The 16,576-nt window shown below is 36.9% G+C and overlaps 1 protein-coding gene across 5 annotated transcripts in view; it reads left to right on the forward strand.

The window, feature by feature from the left end:
* Positions 1-284: 284 nt before the first annotated feature.
* The window catches only part of LOC123525160 (uncharacterized), an 85,093-nt gene continuing 68,801 nt past the window's right edge, over positions 285-16,576 (forward strand). For 2 of the 5 annotated variants that reach the window (XM_045303961.2, XM_053538126.1), the window contains exons 1-3: positions 6,604-6,751; positions 10,396-10,797; positions 15,717-15,864. In XM_045303961.2, coding sequence (XP_045159896.2) covers positions 15,765-15,864 — 100 coding nt within the window. In that variant the 5' untranslated portion in view covers positions 6,604-6,751; positions 10,396-10,797; positions 15,717-15,764. Of the gene's footprint in view, positions 390-6,603; positions 6,752-10,395; positions 10,798-15,716; positions 15,865-16,576 lie in introns of those variants that run through there. The other 3 variants (XM_045303965.2, XM_045303963.2, XM_045303964.2) reach the window with 3 other exon arrangements.

The raw sequence follows: 16,576 nt of genomic DNA on the forward strand, positions 1-16,576 counted from the left end.
ATTTCGAAAAGTACTAAACATACTAAAATACTAAACTCTTTTCTGCTACTCGCTAATATTGACAATATATTAATCCGGAAATTAACCGTGAAGCCCCTACCCTGTGTCCTGGAGATTTCTTTCTTTCTTTTGTTCTATTTTTTTGTATGATATATATTTTTTTTACTTTAACAAATTCTATTTATCTTAAAGATCACAATTCGTTGACATGTTGGATAAAAGCCCAGCGACTACGATTTAAAATTCTATATATTCATGTTCCCATTGGTTCTAGATCAATGAAAACCTCGTATGTATTTATCGCGTATAGTACTGAAATGAATGTATTACGTGGGATTATAAACCTCGTCATGCATTCTAAAGATACGAACAGGATATTATAATGCAAGGTATGTTACATTAAATAAATGTCCTTTTTCTACTTGCTTTGTTTAAATATTTATGTACTCTTCTAACACGCATTAAGCGATTTGTTTTAGTGCAATTTTCAATACAAATGTACTTCCTTTTACACATTTGTACAATTGTATTTTATGACGTATTTTCACAATTAACCAATCTTAATTAATGCAAATGTGTTAACATGTGCTATAATTATCTCTGTTTTCTCTGTGCACTTGTACGTATGTATTATACAGTTGTCTTATTTGTCAAATTTGTTTCTTGGAGCAAAAAAGTACTCCTATAATGTTTTGTATGACAGACATGTATGTATTGGTTTTCATTGATTTTATTGAATATTCCTGCCTGTATTTACCCGAAGTTGGAGAATGTGCAGACAGCAGTCGCCGGGTAATGCAATTGTTTCTGTATGTACACTAAACTAGCTTACTTGAAAAGATCTATTCAGTGTAAAATAGCAAATTGGTAATGCATGTTTTTACATGCTTGCATTTTTTTATTGAATTGATACTACCGTATCTATGCCTTGCTTGAAAAGAAAAGAATTTGGAAGCTACACTGTTTTAAATTTCTAATAGGAAATTAACTCTGTGTAATGGATCATTTTGTTACTTAAATAAATCTCTAGCCTAATAGAATATACAAAAGGTGAAAAATATCGTAAAATCATGCTTAGATGTGATTGGCCACCTTTAAAAATCACGGTTGATATGTTTCTGGTCCTTTGGGGTCGTGGAGTACATTCAGTTTTACAAAAGTATAATTCCATTTAAGCCGGTGCTAGCGGCGTGAGGGGGTAATGTACATTTCGTTATCTCTCAAGAACAGACTCAGTCAAAACGAGTCTGCTATTATTTTGCTTGCTTCCAGAGGATCTTCTAATACATTTTATTGATATTTTTGCATGTTTTTACATGTCTGCAGCTAACTCAATAAATCCTAATAAATTCTAGTTATCTCTCGTAACAAATGTACAATACGCGACAACATAATTATATATAATCCTTGAAATTGTAACAATGGTCAATTGTGTGTGTAGACCTATCTTAAAAGCACCCACATTAACAAAATCTGCACAACTACAAATACATGTAGCACACTTGACTTCATCATATGAGAAAGAAACAGATTCACAGAACTCTCAAGAAAAATATTTTTCCACAGTCTGGCCTACCTGATGCTAAATTAGTAATGTCTTTTTAGCCCACCTGAGCCAAAGGCTCAGGGTGAGCTATTGTGATCGCTCACCGTACGTTCGTCGTCCGTCCGTCCGTCCACACTTTCCTTTAAACAACATCTCCTAAACCACCTGTTCAATTTTGATGAAACTTCACAGGAATGATCCTTGGATGCCCCCCTTTAAAATTATTCAAAGAATTGAATTCCACACAGAACTCGGGTTGACATGGCAACGGAAAGGAAAAACTTAAAAAATCTTCTTGTGCAAAACCGCAAGGCATAGAGCCTTGATATTTGGCATGTAACATCATCTAATGGTCCTCTATTAAGATTGCTCAAACTATGCCCCTTGGGTGGAAAGAGGCCCTGCCCCAGGGGTCCCAAATTTACATAGAGTTATACAGGAAAAAAACTTTAAAAATCTTCATCGTCTGAAACCACAAGATCTAGGCTTTTGATATTTGGCATGTAGCATTGCCTTGTGGTCCTCTACCTAGATTGTTCAGATTATTACCCCTTGGTGAAAAGAGGCCCTGCCCCGGGGTTCCCAAGTTTTACATAGACTTATATAGGAAAACAAAACTTTAAAAATATTTTTGTCTGAAACTTCAAGGCCTAGGCTTTTGATATTTGGTATGTTGCATTGCTTAGTGGTCCTCTACTAAGATTATTCAAATTATGCCCCTGAGGTCAAAAGAGACCCCACCCAGGGTGGTCCAAAGTTTTACATAGACTTATATAGGAAACAACTTTAAAAATCTTCTTTTCTGAAACCACATTCTAAGCCTTTGATATTTTTGGTTTGTAGCATTGCCTAGTGGTTCTCTAACAAGATTGTTCAAATTATGCCCCTGGGGTGAAAAGAGGCCTCGTCCCGGGGTCACTTGTATATGAGTTATATCGGAAAAATACTTAAAAAAATATCTGATCATATTTCCTAGATTGTTTAATTATAATAACCCGATGACCCCAAGTCATAAGGGGTCAATCGACTGTGACCTTGATGACATACTGACTACTTTCTTGCTTTTTAAAGCCCCGATCTCACATTCCCGGTAACGGGCCCGGTTCCTCCCGGTAAACATAAGCCGGTATACCTGGACGAACCGTGACATTTTTTGCAAAAATGTAAGTTGGATCTCATATCCCCGACTGTGTCCCGGTAAACACCCGATAATGAAGCAGAATCTACACTTTGATCCCGATTTAGTCCCGGTCTGACACCGGATATCCACGGTGATTGTCCGGCGTAAACCCGATTGATCCCGGTGTAATCCCGAGTGACCCGGGTCGTAGCCGGTAGTGCCCCGATGACCGCAGGTAGTATTCCGTCATAGCCCGGCTGTGATCCGGTGACACACCGGCGCCTACCGGTGCTTACTCGGTAGCATATAAACCAGGACGCATGTCGATCCCCAAAAGTTATCTTGTAGTCACTTGAACAATCAAACATCATGCCGAAGACCAAGAAACCTGCCAGAAAACTGCCACCAGTGGGAAGCCAAGCTGACGACGACTCTACTGAGAAGCAAACACAGAGCCCAACGGACGAAGACTCTGCTGGAAGGCAAAAACCTCCCTCCCCAAATAGGATTTTCACAGTATTTTTATATACTATATAGTGGATATTTGTTTGTTTTGAGTGAATATGTCACTTTGACGTGAGATATATACCATATTCACGAAAAACAAACAAATTTTCTTTTTATTGTATGCTTAATTACGCTGAGATTTGCATTTTGCAACAAATTTAATCTCACCGCGGAGAACAGACGCGCGTAAACAGACATGACGTCAGACGTGTTGTGACGTTAGAAAGACGCACACAACATAAAGTACCATTTTATCTTATTTTTTGCTGCATAACGTTATGAAATTCTCATTAAATGAAATAATTTGAATCGAGGTATAGGCCTATGCTATAAAGAACAAAGTGCGACTACACTTTTGATCCTGTTTTAAGCAAATAATTTAAAATTTATACACAATGTACAAGTAGATCGGTATTTACAGTGAGAGATATGCAGTGAGTGATATGGATTACATCTCACTGATAAACCACAGTATTTCATCAGTCAGCATAAAATAAATCATCATATTACCTTTTGTCACCGCAACTTCGTCTGTTACCGTCGTAGATCCGTGACCTCACCTTCTGTCACCGTCGTGTGGCCGGAATTATCCGGCACACACCTGGTTAAACCCGGACAGGCCGTTGTGAAACGGGGTTCTACCGGACTCAACCGGTGGTTTGCCGGTCTTTTCCGGCTATAACCGGGAGTTAATCGGCGAATAAACCTGGGCTTACCGTAACTTTCCCTAACCCCACCGGTACAGGACGAAGCCATACCGTGCTTTGCCTGCGCCATGCCGTCCCGGGGCCGGAGTTCGCCACAGCTCTACCGTGTATAAAGTGATTGCCAGTGACCCCGGATTACTACGTAATATCACGGTAGACACATGGTGGATATCCGGTGTTACCCTGGAAATTGCCGGCATTGCTCCGATTTTGCACGGAATATGCCGGTTTTGGCCATCGTTCCCGGTGATTCCCGGTTGTATTAAACATTTTAAAACAACCGGGGCCGTTTGCCGGTTCAACAAGGTTCATCAAGGATCTTCCCGGACGTTCACGGAATCGTCAAGGTTGTACGCCGGTTCAACAAGGTTGAACAAGGTTTATCCCGGACCACTGAACCGGGATAAACCGGGAGATCAAACCGTGACAGTGAGATCGGGGCTTACGATACAGCCATGAAATTTGGATGACATATACAGTTTTGCACACCGATCATAACAGCACAGAAATTTGGACCACGTCAATAACTTTCGATAAAGATTTGAAAACTCATCTTTAATGTTCTTAGGCCTGACCTACTGACTTGCTTTCTTCTTTTTTTTGAAGCTACAGCAAAGAGATGTGTATAATTTTTGAACAGATTTCAGTACTTATCATGAAGAATCTTTACCATGACCTTCTCACCTAGTTTTTTGTTTGTTTTGTTTTTGAAGTTTTAGCAAAGAAATTTGTTCAAACAAGCAATTAAACTCAGGCGAGCGATATAAGGCCATCATGACCCTCTTGTTTATAAAAAGATCCGTTCCGTATAGTAGCTTATACTATACCTGTTCTATCTTATTTGGCAAGACCCAGGAGATTGAATTGTCATACACACCCTTTTATGGTATGAGAAACGTTGCTAAATTTTACATGTATTAGTTTTATACGTTCTTATGAATAACAAACATAAACTTTAAGAATAACGACACGGCTAATAACAAGTAGCCTGGGAACTACATTGTAGAAAAGGCATGGAAAAGGGTATATATAATGCGGAAATTGAAATTCTCACTTGACCGTCGCTCCCTTGAAACCATATATATTTCGTTTATAAGGCCAATACTCGAATATGCAGACGTAGTGTGGGGCAGTGGTTGTACTAAGTATGAGTTGGATCAACTTGACAAAATTCAAAATGAATGTGCTCGCATTGTCTCTGGAGCTACCAAACTTGTTTCCTTGGAAAACCTAAAAAGAGAAGTACCCTGGGAGTCACTTTCCGACAGACGTTACAAACATCGACTTATCATGTTTTTCAAAATGAAATCTAATCTGACACCAGCATACCTGTCCTCTCTAGTTCCTGATTCTGGTGATAACCGCTACAACCTAAGAAACTCTGAAAATATACATGGTGTACCCGCTAGAACAACATTATATTTCAATTCTTTTTTGCCTTCTGTTGTACGTGATTGGAACCTACTGAGACCAGATATCCGTAATTCTGAAACACTTTCATCATTTAAAAGTAACTTAAATAAAAACAAGCAGCGCACTCCGGCCTATTATTACACCGGAAACAGGAAACTCCAGGTGCTCGATCCATACACGAGTACGAACAAAATGCAGTGCACTGAATCAACAGCTTTACCTAAAAAATATTTCTCCCACACCATTGTGCCATTGTGGACAGATTGAAACTAATTTCCACTTCTTTTTTTGAGTGCAGAATTTTTAATCGTTGTCGATACGATCTTCTTGATAATTTGAGGAATTTTGTAATTGACTTGGATACTGTTCTATTTGGAAACCAGGACCTTTCTGATCAGGATAACATGACTATATTCACTCATGTACAGGCATATATATCCAAAAGTAAAAGATTCTCTTAGCAACCCAGAGACATGCCAATACCTTGCCTCTTTCTCGTTTCTCTTCTACGTTTGACTTATTCTATCATTCAAAATTCACTTCTACTTTTATGTAAATATTTCTCTTCACCATGCATTGTCCTCCCCCCGTTTTTTTTCTTTTTATCAATAATGATTCATATTTTTTTTTCTCTTACACATTTTAAGACTATATTCCTAGCCCCGTTACAGATTTTAGTTCGATATGCTCATACAGTTATATTTTGTCCGCTAAGGAGAAGAATTCTATAAGACTTGTCTTTCATTCTTATCCTTTCCTGTTTTGCTTTCATCACAGTATGACATTTGTATCAATATATGCACTTCATTTTGGAAATAAATATGTTTAAACTAAACTAAGTAGCCTGGGAAGCCGTTGATAATATTTGTGCTTTGTCAGAAGAAATCATACCTAATATCTATGCATTAAAGATCCCACTTAATTTGCGCTAATTGGTGTTAATTGGCATTCATGGAGTTTCTGATCTTGTCAATTTGCAGGTAGGAAAAAAAGTAAGAAATTGTCAGACTGGATGCCCAGGGTAAATAACAAGTACAATGTTTGAATATAAATGAAATTTTATGCCCACATAAATTTTTTTATGGAATGTGTAGGAACCGAGAGGACCGACTTTCATTCGGGACGGCGGTTAATCCTTCCCAAGCTATTCTATATCTATACATAATTAACATTATCCAATCATTTATCATTATCAAATTTTCCAAGTACCCTTTGCAACATCCTTCCACCCAAAAACCGTATTAAGCTATACCGATGTAACAGATTTTATTCTGTTCTCCGATGAAACCGAAAGTAGGTTTTTCCAAATATTCACATGTTACTGTCGAGTCCAGTGAACACAAAGTGATAATAGTTGAATGGAATTAAAAGCACATAATGCCGGTTTTATTTAGTTGATTGGTTCTTACTTTGTTGTTGCTGTCGGCAGACTAATTACATGTTTTCAAGCAGAATAGGGTAATGATCTATCTTCCAATTAGTCAAAACCCTTCACGGTCGGTGTACGGTCGGTGTAAACACTACGGGATACAACGGGACACCCCGGGATACCTTTATGTTTTATAGAAAGCTTTGAATATAATTGTTTTTATTGCAGCTTTATCATATTAAGCAATAAATTGAGCATTAATACAGGTGTATCATATTAAGTAGCAGACTATGATGGCTGATTTCTGCCAGTGTTATTCTGTCGTTCTGATGCCCCCGCCATAACCAAAGAACGATGTTTTCCTCTTTTGGCGTTGTTTCATTACCATGTTCTGGCGCCCCGGCCAAAATGATATTACGAAGAATGCAACGCGACAGAACGAAAGAACGACACTTATCAACGACGGAACAAAACAACGCCAAATGAGAAAATATCATTCTGGCACGTTCCGGTAGAGCATGCGCAGTGTTGTCATGTTTCGGCAGAGTAACTCGGAGTTACTCCCCTTTAGTGGAGACCGCCATTTGGGTTGTTCCTAATCCCCATACCTTACGCGTACTGTACATTCATATTTGGCAACTTTCAGTTTTCACGAAGTGTGGCGGAAACACACGATGAAGAAAAATCTTTTTTAGACATATTTAAGGGGCTGTTGTTGTGGTCTTAGCCAATTTCATTACGTTTGCTGCTAATTGTTGACCCAGTTTTTTGTCATATTTAAACATGTAGTTCACAAAGGGAGTGGATATAACCACATGTTTTCTGATATTATTCTTTTCCATCAAAGCTAGAATGAATGCATTACATAAAAAAATATTTACTTATGTTTAGGGTAAAAATATGGCTAAGATGTTTTAAGTATTTGACTGTATACACATTTAACACTAGATAAAAACTTCCACCGTTTTATGTTTATTTTTTGCAAATTTGAATAACGTGAGTATTATAGCTGGATATATCTGCTAAGTCGCTGTTATTTTCAACTTAAGCTTGAAACAAAACTGGGTGATATGAATGAAATGAAGTGTGAAATATGAAAGATACGGTAGGTGCCGTTTCCAAACTTTTATGGGTTCCGTGAAAAAATGTATCTATCTATTTATGAAACAGTAGAAATGGGCTTCAGTAAAATATGAAAAATATGACAACACTGCACATGCTCTACCGGAACGCTCCAGAATGATATTTTCACATTTGGCGTTGTTTCGTTCCGTCGTTGTGGCGGGGGGTGCCAGAACGACAGAATGCCAAGACGATGTTTTTTAGGGCACCGTTTATAAGTGTCGTTCTGTCGCGTTGCATTTTTCGTTATATCATTTTGGCGGGGGTGCCAGAACGAGGGAACAAAACAATGCCAGAAAAGGAAAATGTCGTTCTTTCATTATGACACTGAATGACACTGGCAGAAATCAGCCACCATAGCAGACTCATAACATGAACCCCGGGATGGGGTATGACTGAATAGCGAAATCAAATCAAACAAGTGAAATCAAATAATAAAATTTAAAGTAATGAATATTTTTTAAAATCCTTTTGAGTTTTTATTAAGAATATAATTCTGTGTGTGTATGCCAAATTTCAAGAAAAAAATATTTATATTTAGTATGGTTTTGAAAACAAAAACTTATACGGATGTTGATTTTGCCCGATTCTATATGCACGGAAATCTCGAGTGACGGGCAAAATCAAATAATAAAATTTTAAGTAAAGAATATAATTTAAAATCCTTTTAAGCTTTTATTTAGAATATAATTCTACGCGTGAATGCCAATTTTCAAGAAAAATATTTATATTTATTATGGTTTTGAATCGAAAAAAGTATACGGTCGTTGATTTCGTCCAATTCTATATGCGCGGAAAACTCAAGTGACAGGCAAAATCAAGTCATAAAATTTAAAGTAATGAATATTTTTTAAAATCCTTTTAAGTTTTTATTAAGAATATAATTCTACGCATGCATGCCAATTTTCAAGAAAATATATTTATATTTAGTATGGTTTTGAAAAGAAAAACTTATACGGGTGTTGATTTCGTCTGATTCTGCGCGGAAGTCACAAGCAAAATCTTAAGATTTGATTTTGCCTGTCACTTGAGATTTCCGCGCATATAGAATCAGGCGAAAAGATTACTATCTTGTACATGTACGTTGATCTGTTTATGTCTCAACGTTTTTTGAGGCTTGGTAGTTCCAGCTCCTGTTGCAGTTTGGTGACACACCCTTGATCATGGGTCCTGTAGTCCTTCCAAATGAAATGTGCTACCTGACATTGTAACTTTTCCAGGGCATTTGTTTTCCAGGACATTTCTGTCTTTTGTAAGGAATGGGGAATGGGTCCCAAAATACATGATCCATACTCAATAGTCCACCGTATATACGTTAACTTTCTGTTTTCTAATGGGCAGTCTTTTAATGCTGAAGGTTTTACTTCATAGCCTCTGTCCTATCCAAGCACCTGTGTAGACTGTCAATGTGTAAGTTAGAGGTTTCGCATGCCAGCGTTTTTTTCTAGTGCTGTGGGAATGGTGGCAGGGCCCTATAGGAATCCCCCATAGTGACTAAAATTGAAGAAAAATTGTATTGCAATGAAAATAATTTTTGTTATGGATTGGTTAAAAGGATTTAAATTCTTATTGTCTTTTGTTCTAAATGCTATGGTACAAATATGTACACTTAGTTTTGGTTGGAAAATGTAAAAAAAAAAAATTTGGGATGGGAATTCTTGTCAAAAATAGGTATAAACATATTTCTTAGAGAGGGGAATTGGGCAAAATTTTGGCCCCCAAAAAGGTCAAAATAACCTACTACATGCTCTACAAATATATATTTGAGCCGTGCCATGGGAAAACCAACATAGTGGGTATGCGACCAGCATCCGCGCAGTCTGGTCAGGATCCATGCTGTTCGCTAACAGTTTCTCCAATTCCAATAGGCTTTAAAAGCGAACAGCATGGAGCCTGACCAGACTGCGCGGATGCGCAGGCTGGTCTGGATCCATGCTGGTCGCAAACCCACTATGTTGGTTTTCTCATGGCACGGCTCATTTATTCCCACACATTGCCTCTGTCTTCTTACATTTCTTAGTCATAATGATATCAATTTCTCACTTATTGTTCATCATAATGATTGACTGTGTCAAAGGTTGTTATGATTGACTGTGTCAAAGGTTGTTCCTGCTCCACCTCTGATTCCAGCAGGAAAATTGTAAGCCACTTCTAGAGAACAGTTTATTACTAGTAAAAAATCGAAAACCACTGAGTTAGATTAACCGAATTTGCACAGTTCTGGATGAACCGTGTTCAGTTTTGGAATTAAACTTGTGACCTGTCTATGTATAAATATTTTGCCATTGCTACTGAGCTAAATGGGCAGGTCTACAGTACATTTCAGATTGATTTATTGATCCAAAAAAAGATGTGTCTAACTTTCATGATAATAACACAAAAAGATTAGTATCTTTTGCATTAAATAATTATTATGTAATTTGAGACGAAGTAAACAACTCTGTTATTAACAGTGTAATGACTTTGAATAGTCTTGTACGAAGGTATAACAAAAGCATGAGTAGCGTGTTGTAAATGCAAGATTAGACCAATCATTATACGACTATTGATTACGGTCTTCAATATTTTTGCATTTGTTAACTCATAAGGAAAATCTTGTTTGTTAAAACAGTCATACGCAGACAGTCAGTCACATAGACAGGCTGACAAGGGACAACACAGATTGTGTTACCAGAAGACTACATGAAACATGCAAGCTTATCAATTATTAAAACGTTGCAATTTGAAGGACTTAATGCTGTTTAGATGGCATACTTGATGTTTGCTCACAAATAAAAGCTGTTTAGATATGAAAAATGTGGTGAATGGATTAATATTTGTGACTACGGTTCAGATATTTGTGACTACGGTTCAGATATTTGTGACTACGGTCAGATATTTGTGTCCTTGGTGCATAATATATCATCTGAGACTTGAATACAAAATTTTCTGTGAGAAAATTCAAAGAACCAGTATATCACGGATAGCTTCAGCAGCTGCTTCCAGCCTTATAGCATTTTGATAAAGATCACATGTAAGTACAAATACCTAGGGCCTATGAATGATTGAATAGGTTCAGTAATAATTTCAGTAGAAGAGAATGAAACAATGTATATGTTTTGCTTAATCCAGGTGTAACATACTTTTAGATCTGCCTTTTGAACACCAGAAACAAATTATTACTTAAATATTATGGATTACAGAACAGCAATATAATTGTCAAAGGGTTTGTTTTACCGGTACTAGGCATATTTTCTGGTCAGCAGTGTGATTGTCAATTTGATTCTCTCACTAGACATGTGTGATTGTCAATGAGATTATCACACTAGGCATATTTTCTGGTCAGCAGTGTGATTGTCAATTTGATTCTCTCACTAGACATGTGTGATTGTCAATGAGATTATCACACTAGGCATATTTTCTGGTCAGCAGTGTGATTGTCAATTTGATTCCCTCACTAGACATGTGTGATTGTCAATGAGATTATCACACTAGGCATATTTTCTGGTCAGCTGTGTGCTTGTCAGAGGGATTATCTCACGAGGCATGTTTACAAGCCAGTAGTGTGATTGTTAATGGAACTTTCTCTCACCAAAGGTGTTTTCAGGTCAGCAGTGTAATTGTCAAATGGATTATCTCAATAGGCATGTTTTCAGGTCAGCAGTGTGATTGCCAATGGGATTTTCTCTCACTAAGTATGTTTTCAGGTCAGCAGTGTGATTGTCAATGGGATTTTCTCTCACTAAGTATGTTTTCGGATCAGCAGTGTGATTGTTCAATGGGATTTTCTCACACTAAGTATGTTTTTGGGTCAGCAGTGTGATTGTCTATTGGATTTTCTCACACTAAGTATGTTTTCAGTCAGCAGTGTGATTGCCAATCGGATTTTCTCTCACTAAGTATGTTTTCAGGTCAGCAGTGTGATTGTCAATGGGATTTTCTCTCACTAAGTATGTTTTCGGATCAGCAGTGTGATTGTTCAATGGGATTTTCTCACACTAAGTATGTTTTTGGGTCAGCAGTGTGATTGTCTATTGGATTTTCTCACACTAAGTTTGTTTTCGGGTCAGCAGTGTGATTGTTCAATGGGATTTTCTCAAACCAAGTATGTTTTCAGGTCAGCAGTTTGATTGTCAATGGGATTTTCTCACACCAAGTATGTTTTCAGGTCAGCAGTGTGATTGTCAGTGGGATTTTCTCACACCAAGTATGTTTTCGGGTCAGAAGTGTGATTGTCAATGGGATTTTCTCTCACCAAGTATGTTTTAAGGTCAGCAGTGTGATTGTCAATGGGATTTTTTCTCTCACCAATTATGTTTTTGGGTCAGCAGTGTGATTGTCAATGGGATTTTCTCACACTAAGTATGTTTTCGGCTCAGCAGTGTGAGTGTCAATTGGATTTTCTCACACTAAATACGTTTTCGGGTCAGCAGTGTGATTGTCAATTGGATTTTCTCACACTAAGTAAGTTTTTGGGTCAGCAGTGTGATTGTTCAATGGGATTTTCTCACACCAAGTATGTTTTCAGGTCAGCAGTGTGATTGTCAATGGGATTTTCTCACACCAAGTATGTTTTCAGGTCAGCAGTGTGATTGTCAATGGGATTTTCTCTCACCAATTATGTTTTCAGGTCAGCAGTGTGATTGTCAATGGGATTTTCTCTAACCGATTATGTTTTCAGGCCAGCAGTGTGATTGTCAATGGGATTTTCTCTCACCAAGTATGTTTTCAGGTCAGCAGTGTGATTGTCAATGGGATTTTCTCAGACCAAGTATGTTTTTCAGCAGTGTGATTGTCAATGGGATTTTCTCCAATATCAGGCCATGTATGTTTTTCAGGTGTTTCACAGTGTGATTGTCAATGGATTTTCTCTCACAAAGTTGTTCAGGATCAGTGTGTTGTCATGATTCTCAAACCAAGTATTTTTTCAGGTCAGCAGTGTGATTGACAATGGGATTTTCTCACACCAAGTATGTTTTCAGGTCAGCAGTGTGATTGTCAGTGGGATTTTCTCTCACCAATTATGTTTTCAGGTCAGCAGTGTGATTGTCAATGAGATTTTCTCACACCAAGTATGTTTTCAGGTTAGCAGTGTGATTGTCAATGGGATTTTTTCTCACCAATTATGTTTTCAGGTCAGCAGTGTGATTGTCAATGGGATTTTCTCTCACCAATTATGTTTTCAGGTCAGCAGTGTGATTGTCAATGGGATTTTCTCTCACCAATTATGTTTTCAGGTCAGCAGTGTGATTGTCAATGGGATTTTTTCTCACCAATTATGTTTTCAGGTCAGCAGTGTGATTGTCAATGGGATTTTCTCACATTAAGTATGTTTTCAGGTCAGCAGTGTGATTGTCAATGGGATTTTCTCACACTAAGCATTTTTTCAGGTCAGCAGTGTGATTGTCAAAAGGATTATAGCATTACCAGTAGACATATTTTCAGGTCAGTAGTTTGAGTGACAATAGAATTATTCCGCTAGACATATTTTCAGGTCAGCAGTTTGAGTGTCAATATGATTATCTAACTAGGCATGTTTTCAGGTCAGAAGTTTGAGTGTCAATGGGATTATCTCACTAGGCATATTTTCAGGTCAGCAGTTAGATTGTCACTGGGATTATTTCCGTAGAGATATTTCAGGTCAACAGGATTATCTAACTAGGCATGTTTTCAGGTCAGCAGTGTGATTGTCAAAGGGTTTACTTATCACCAGGCATGTTTTCAGTTGTAACAACTACTAACAGATGTTACCTGTCCAAACATGTATAGGATAGACAACTCGTGCCGTTGTCTACGGGATATATACAACGAGCGAAGCGAGTTGTATATATCCCGTAGACTACGGCACGAGTTGTCTATCCGACTTAGACCACGTGACATAAAAACTGCAATTATTGAAAACTGTCCCACGCGTTCTATAGAAATTAGGATTAACGTGTTTTTATAAGAGTTTTATTATCTTTGTACCGTTAGCGCTTATTTGTCAGTAGGGCATGTGAAAGAATGCAGGTTCAGGGCTTTTTCTGGCCATTTTGGGAAAAAGGCCCCTGTGCTTTTTGGTAATTTTCTACTCGCGAATACTGCCATATTGGGAAATATATGTATCGGTTAAACATCCAAATTAGGAAAGTATCTCCATGAAAATCAGTCTTTTTTTTTCCCTTACGTGTATTTCTGTGATTTCTACTGCTAATATTCATAAAAGGAAACTGCTTTATATTCAAATTCAAGCTGAAAATAGGTCTTTAAAAAAAAAAAAAAAAAAAAAAAAAAAATTTTTTTTTTTTTTTGCTTTGATTGGGAATTTTTGAACAACTACTGGGAAAAAATATGCATATTTGCCATTGGGAATGGGACCGAATTTCGGCCCCGTGGGACACACTGAAAAAGCCCTGAGGTTACTTTGTATAAATTCAGTTTTACTTAAATACCGGATTTACTAAAATTTGACGTTCATTAACACTTTGAGTCATTTGCAATCGCAAATGCTAAACAGTTAAATATGGATTTCTCAAAAATACTCAAAATTGAACAACTGAACAATTAGTTTTTGTGAGGAGTTTGCATGTTGGCGAAACACGATGACAGATACGTTAATTCAAGAAAATAGCAAGGTTCTGAAACTACAAAAAAGGCTGACAGCAAACCGGAGGTAAACAAATGTTGACTAGTGCTTACTGGTAATATACATAATCACGTATAAATTATCAGATTCTATTAGAAATCGCTTTTCAACAATTGGTATAACGTGACAAAATAATTATGGTTATATTCATTTTTGTTCTTATAGAAACAGGAACCAGTGTCGGTGTTTACTTATTTCATTTATTTATTTTGTTTATCAGAATATAGTTAGTTCGTAGATGCTCGTAGGACACTGTTAACTATATCGTGCCTTTCTTGTAAGAATGATGTAGTTGTTCTACTTTCTAACAGGGCCCAGTTGTTGGAAACTTTAACGGGTTGTTAGTTTAGTTTAGTTTAGTTTGTACTAATTTATTTTAGCTCGATTGTGATGAAAGCTTCAAGCTTATTGTAACCACTTTCGAGTCCGTTGCCTGGGAAAACCAGTACTGGTGCCATATGAGAAGTCCTGGTCGTGACCCCAATGATGCTCGAACCCCTGCATTAAGCTGTTAAACTAACCGCCTGTTAAATTTCTATTCAAGATACTAGTCTTGGTGGGTGGGAAACACTAGTATGATGTTTTAATTTTACTGTAAAGATAATTTAGTGTTTGTAATACTTAACAAGTACATTTGTTTTTCTAAGTTTTCTACTGTCGAAATATACTAATAAAGTTAATCGACCGTTAGCTCAATCGTCTGTTAAAGTTTCGAAGAACTGGATCCAGTTGTTTGCAAATGTAAGGCTCAACTGTTGGAAACGTTTCAGTGAATATGTAAATTACGTATTTACCCAGTTGGTTCTACACTGCAAATATGGAGTTTCTTGTAATTCAGTTTGATTTTATATAATTATAACTATTACTCAATTCATAGATTTGCGCGTTTCTGGATCTGTTTATATTTGGTCTCGGTCACAAACAATCCCGCGGGCTCCTGCAGACATTAATACACACAAAAGAACGTGTATTATCCCTACATTAATATTTAGACATTGTCAACCGAATTTACCTCCAAGTCAATCTTATTTTTTATCCCATTGATAACTGGTGAGAAAATTGCAAGGTCATTTAACTCAGGCGTTAGCCTGTATTGTTAGATGGTAAACTGACACGAAATTCACGCGTTTTTTGCCCAAGTTTCCCCCGATATATATACAACGCTACTGTTGTATATGAAATATAGACGGGTACAAATCTGCTTTGTGATTGGCTATTTACGGATTATCGTGGTCTAAAAAATGTTTATTTTAGGAGAGATTTAGATGAATGTGACAGGATTTATTATGTACATGATTTTGCTATTTATTCTCTGTTTTATTTTTCAGTCAAATAGATTCACTTGAAAGCTCAGTGAAACATTTGGTTACTGTAGGATGAGGGGGGCACAGTTTCTCATTACCATGGCTACCGTTATCACAGCAGCCAACACTAGGTGCCAATGTTGGAATTGTTGTGATTATCTTTGTGGAAAAGGTGAGAATACATTATGTTGAAGTGTATTAATGTTCTACATATGTCATCATTTGTACTTACTTTTATGACTACTAATACATTAAATAACAAATACCGGTACTAAAAATACCATTATACTAATTTAACTGATTTTATATTATGTAATGTTAAAAAATACTGACTCATTTCTGGAAACAGAACCTACCTCTCTTTTTTGCATTTTACAGATAAGGGTGTCAAATAAAATTAATGTTAGTTTGATCTGTACCAATATATTTTCATTTAGAATAAAATGTAGTGACAATTCCATAATAACACATTGTTGCAAAAATTAGGACAGTCGTGTATGACTTGCTAAAATAAAGTACTTCTGAATATCAGTTCTCCGCTTTCTGGTCACATGTTTGATCCCACATAGAGTTCTCATGCTTTATCCAAAACATATAACACAGGTAGGCTTGACTGTCAGTATGCAATCAACACAAATGTCATGTCCATATTAAAAAAAACATGGTCAAAAAGAAATATTTGATATAAAACAACAGAAAATATTCACTAATTTCCACTGAAATATTGTTTAAATGATACCCAGTAATTTCTTCCTGATGGAAGAATTATGTTGAATTCCCTTTCTAGCATAGGAGGGATTGACACCCATTTGAAGTGAAGTTGTGCATATATACATTTCTTGCACGGATCAAAATCAAAACAAAGAAAGGAAAGAAGAGAAGAA

Source organism: Mercenaria mercenaria, chromosome 3 (assembly GCF_021730395.1).
Source record: "Mercenaria mercenaria strain notata chromosome 3, MADL_Memer_1, whole genome shotgun sequence".
NCBI classification, from domain to species: domain Eukaryota; kingdom Metazoa; phylum Mollusca; class Bivalvia; order Venerida; family Veneridae; genus Mercenaria; species Mercenaria mercenaria.